This window comes from Arabidopsis lyrata (assembly GCF_000004255.2).
Source record: "Arabidopsis lyrata subsp. lyrata unplaced genomic scaffold ARALYscaffold_6, whole genome shotgun sequence".
Lineage (NCBI taxonomy): Eukaryota > Viridiplantae > Streptophyta > Magnoliopsida > Brassicales > Brassicaceae > Arabidopsis > Arabidopsis lyrata.
The window spans coordinates 2238526-2243370 of NW_003302550.1; the positions used below are offsets into that span (position 1 = coordinate 2238526).

The 4845-nt window shown below is 33.2% G+C and overlaps 2 protein-coding genes across 2 annotated transcripts; both read right to left on the minus strand.

The window, feature by feature from the left end:
* Positions 1-225: 225 nt before the first annotated feature.
* On the minus strand, positions 226-2340 carry LOC9309303 (probable transcriptional regulator RABBIT EARS). The gene has a single exon (XM_021020376.1). It carries the CDS (start codon positions 1179-1181, stop codon positions 501-503), a length of 681 nt encoding a protein of 226 aa, XP_020876035.1. The 5' UTR covers positions 1182-2340; the 3' UTR covers positions 226-500.
* A 978-nt stretch (positions 2341-3318) lies between these two features.
* LOC9309304 (LOB domain-containing protein 33) lies at positions 3319-4845 on the minus strand. Its single transcript, XM_002873190.2, has 2 exons — positions 4210-4845; positions 3319-4049 (listed from the first exon to the last, which is right to left on the minus strand). Exons 1-2 carry the CDS (start codon positions 4486-4488, stop codon positions 3780-3782), a joined length of 549 nt encoding a protein of 182 aa, XP_002873236.1. The 5' UTR covers positions 4489-4845; the 3' UTR covers positions 3319-3779.

Genomic DNA, 4845 nt, shown 5'->3' on the forward strand with positions numbered 1-4845 from the left:
TTAAATAATTTATACTAATTTTTTCTTATTTTTAAATTTCATCGTAAGATTATGATAATTTGTCTCTAATTTCTCTTACGGCTATTGTTTGAATACCAGGGTAATTTTCATCAACGATTATTTATTTTTATTATTTTTGCCAACCAATGATTTATTGTTTAAGTTTGTCATCACAAACGAAACTCCAATCAACAGACCTTTTCAAAATTATTACGGCAACTCCAATCAACAATCTTTCGATAGGCATAAATATTGAAAACCAAATCGTGAGAAAGTTACATCATTCGTAAATAAAAAAAAAAAAAGTCAAAAATATTTAGATTGTCTTATGAATTAGAGCAAAGACTATACGTGTTGACTTTTTCCATAAGATAAAAATATTACTATATCAAAGCCAACACTACAGAACCTACTCTCGTTTCACTCTTGAGATTAGAGACAGTTTAACTTCTTCTTTTTGGCAATCACATTAACTATTATTACTTTTTTAATTACTTAAGCTAGTTAACCTTAGGCGGATCAGCTCCTAGCCTTAGCTCAAGATCCAACTCCTCATGATGACCGTTGATCTTGGAAACTCCAATGACCAACCCTAACATCATCGGAAATCTTGCCACATCCGTCTTTGCCCTCTTCCATGATGAAGATGATCCTTTGATTAGTTGTTTCTTCCGAGGATCAAACTCAGAACTTAGTAGACCGACTGACAAGTCAGTCTTGACTTCATCATTGTCATGCTCATATCGTTGCATAGAACTTTCTAAAACATTATTATTACAAACATCACTTATCTCCCTTTTAGTTCCATTAGGCTTTCTTGTTTCTTCTTGGACGAGAACCTTTGACCCCACATCAAGAACTTGTTGTTGACGATCATATTCAGGATGTGTGGCTTGGTCAGTTGATGAAGGTGATAATGATTGCTGTTTGAGTCTAGCTCGGTCTCTTCGATGAACGTTCATATGACCGCCTAGTGCTTGCGCCGACTTGAACTCTCTCCCGCAAAAGCTGCACGAGTAAGACCTCGGCGGCCACATGCAAGCGCCTCCACCGCCATACTCCTCAGCTGACGCAAACGCTCTCTCTTCCCTAAACGGCCAAAACAATGTCCCATCCGAAGATGGCCTCGTAACCATCGGTCTAAGCTTCATCGACATCAAGCATTCTCCTCTCTCCATCATATGTAAGATTTGTATATTATAGTAGAAGAAGTTGAGAGAGTTTTTCTGTTTTTTTCTTTCAATTGTGGGAGTACTGAAGTGTGTAGATTTAGACGCACGTAGACTTATATAAAGAGGGACGCATATAGATAGGTGTGTGTGAGAATATGACTATATGGTTAAAGCATTGAATGTGAGAAAGCAACGTGGAGAACCATGAGTAAATAGGGAGAGGCTTTGATGGGGAAAGTTCTCTTTTACTTTAGTTACTCGTATGTCTCCACTCTATATATCTCTATACATGTTAAATGTTTAGATATTAATAATTTAGTTGGCGAGCTTTTGATTTGATAATAGCTAAATTAATGCCAGACGCAACTTAAGTTTTCCACGAGTCTACAAAATTAATAAGTTAGAGTCATGTTTAATTTTCTAACACCTAGCTAATAATATGACAAAAAATATGGTTTAATTTGAAATATTTATATTATTTTTATGGAGTCTACAACATATACCATCTTCGGATGTATGTGGCTGTGAGGTGATGATTACAGTGGACCAACAAATTGATTTATGATTAATTATTATATTGATTTAGCTAATGAGACAATGGAGCCGTGGGATACTGACAATAATTTATATGGTGTGATTTATTTACAATTATTATACGGATGAGAAGTAGAGATCTTTGCCTGAAATCTAGATTATTTTTATTAAGATGTTAACTGAAGAAGGACTCATATGTCAAGAGATTCTACCTACAATTTGTCTCCATATTACGGGTTTTCAGACAAGTACGAGCGAAAAATACAAAACGAGATTGGAGTACAAAGTATCCAAACTGAAGTGACTTAATTAGAAAGCCAAAATGTGTATATTTTTTAATTATAAGAAAAATGTGATAAAACGCCAAAACATGAATTTTGTTTTCGTATTGTATATTGTTTTGTGGAGTTAAGTGATTTTGTTGAGTGTGTTCTGTGTTGCATGAAAACATTTTTAGTTTTGGTGTCGTAACAAGACGCCAATACCTGTTCAATAAATAAAGAAATTATCACATTATTTATCGGATAGAAGAAAAATCCACTTACATATATATATAGGATTTTGGGCTTAAAGTGGTTTAGACTTAGGTGAGCTATTGGGCTCCCAAGAAAACCGTAAGCCATTGGGCTCAATTTCATTTCTATATAAGTATATATGTTTAAATTATAGGATAAACGACCTGTGTCTCCCTAGAAAGTTTCATATAGTATCACAACTACACAAAAGTTCGACACCTTGGTCCCCAAAATCAAAAGTTGGAGGTTTTAGTTTGGCATCGTTTCGGTACAGTAAACCACATATATGGCATCGGTTCGGGACAGTAAACCATAGATAAACCACGAAATTCAAAATTTTGGGGACCAAGGTTTCGAACTTTTGATTTGGGGGGAAACTGGAGTTTAACTTTGATCTGTGTGGACTGCGGTCGAGGTCCGAATTCTGTGTAGTTGTGATACTATATGAAACTTCCTAGGGGGACACAGGTCGTTTACCCTAAATTATACTATAATTTATTAAGAATTAACAGTAAATGATAACATTACATTATGTTTTTATTATGTAACATGTCTGCTTACTTCAAAATTTTATCATATAATAATATAAAATTGAAATCAATAGAATCTATAAAGGCATATCCTCTAAATTCTTAATAAATCTATTTATCAACTTGTTTCAATTTTTAGAGAAATAACTTTTTTTTTTGTAAGATATAGATTACAATTATTTGAATATATATACACAGATTATTGTTAAAGATGATAAAAATATCTCTTCATATATATATATATATATATATATATATATATATATATATATATTCGGTTAGATTCGGTTTAAACATTTGATTTAAAATGTTTAATTTCTATTGGTTTGATTATGAGTAACCACTAATCCATTATAATCAAAATCATTTCAATCCAATTCATTAAACTCATTAATCCATTTAATCCATTAATCCATTAATCCATTAAGATCCAAATTTTACATCCATTAGATCCATGGATTGGATTGGTTTGGATTGATCCATCAATTTCAATCCATTTTGACACCCCTATATATGATCTTAATAATTAAGCGAATCAAATATATTTCTTATTATGGCGAAGACAGTTATACTATAACCAATTTAATTTTCTTTGTTATTTTGTAATAACATTTTATATGATGTTATACAAATTAAATGTCATTCTCTCAATTGTAGAGATGTGCCTATTCGACTCTAGTGATATGTAATTATGTATTATTAAATTTCATCCGATTCTAAAGATTTATCATACTAAAGATATATATAAAATATTACATCAATTAGAACTTAACACAATTATACACAAAACATTTTATACATATAAAGAGAACCCTCACAGAACCTGAATACAAAACGAAAAAAAAACAAAAAAAAACTTGCATACATAATAATCCAAATTTAATTGGAGATTTAAGATCTACTAAATCTTTAGCAAATTGCATGTGATAAATAACAGGAATGTAAATAAAAAGATCGATATAGGAAATAAAACAAAAATCAGATTTATCATAGCGTTGTTTTATGGATCTATCATTTCTAGTTCGCGTCTAATTTTGTGGTGCATAGTAATAATAATCCATGTTCTGAAGCCATTGATGATTCACGAGCATTTCCTCTGAGTTCGTGAAGAACCCATCAAGGCAGTTTCTTCCGTCGACATTGTTTAAAACACTCTCATCGACGAAATTGGTCGTGTCCACAGTCATCTGATTCACAAACTCCGGTATGTTGTTAAGTTGTGATCCATTTTGAGTAGAGTATGAGAAATTCGTCATCTGTGATCCAAGAAACTCAATTTCCTCTTGCAAAGTCACAACCTATAAAAACAAGCCCACGAAGCAACATGACCGGACTGTTTCGAAAACACAAAACCATGATTTATATACATATGACGACATAAACAGGATCTACTCGTAGCTTGAAATGGTCTAAACTCTCAACAAGAATAAAAGAATCTTGTTCAAAAGTTTAAGAGACCTGTTGATGAAGAGCGAAGATGTGAGCAACGCAGCCATAGACAGGATCACGCATGCGAGAGAGAGCCTCGTAGGAGATGGTGATAGCAGCGACGCTTCTTTGATGTAGAGGCAAATGAAGCAAATGTTTAGAGACATTGCTTGCGCCGAAGACTTTGTGGACCGCTGCGAAATGGGAAGAGGCTTGTTCGTAGCTGAAGTAAGGCGAGAAGACACAGTCGCGGTTGCATTTCCTCCTTAGGAACTTGCATGCTCCACAAGATGATCCATGACCTGCCATTTTTTTTTTCTTTTGCGTTTACTCTGTTTTGTTTTATGGTTTTTGACCTTTTGTTAGATTGACTCAAATCACGTTGGTTTTTATAAGCCCCACCACTAAAAGTTCTTGAAAGAACGGCAAAAGAGTTCAATTTTGAGATAAACATCAATCATTTTTATAACTTTATAGTATTTTACTTGCACTTGATTGATCAATCTCATGAATAGTAAGGTACAAATTTCATAGACACTATAGTTAAATTACATTTTCGTAGATTTTTTTTAGTACGAGTATATATGTTGTATGGAATACCGAATACTGTTCGATCCACGCTGGAAACAAAAAACACATTTGTGTAGAAAGTCTGGGCTTGAGCCA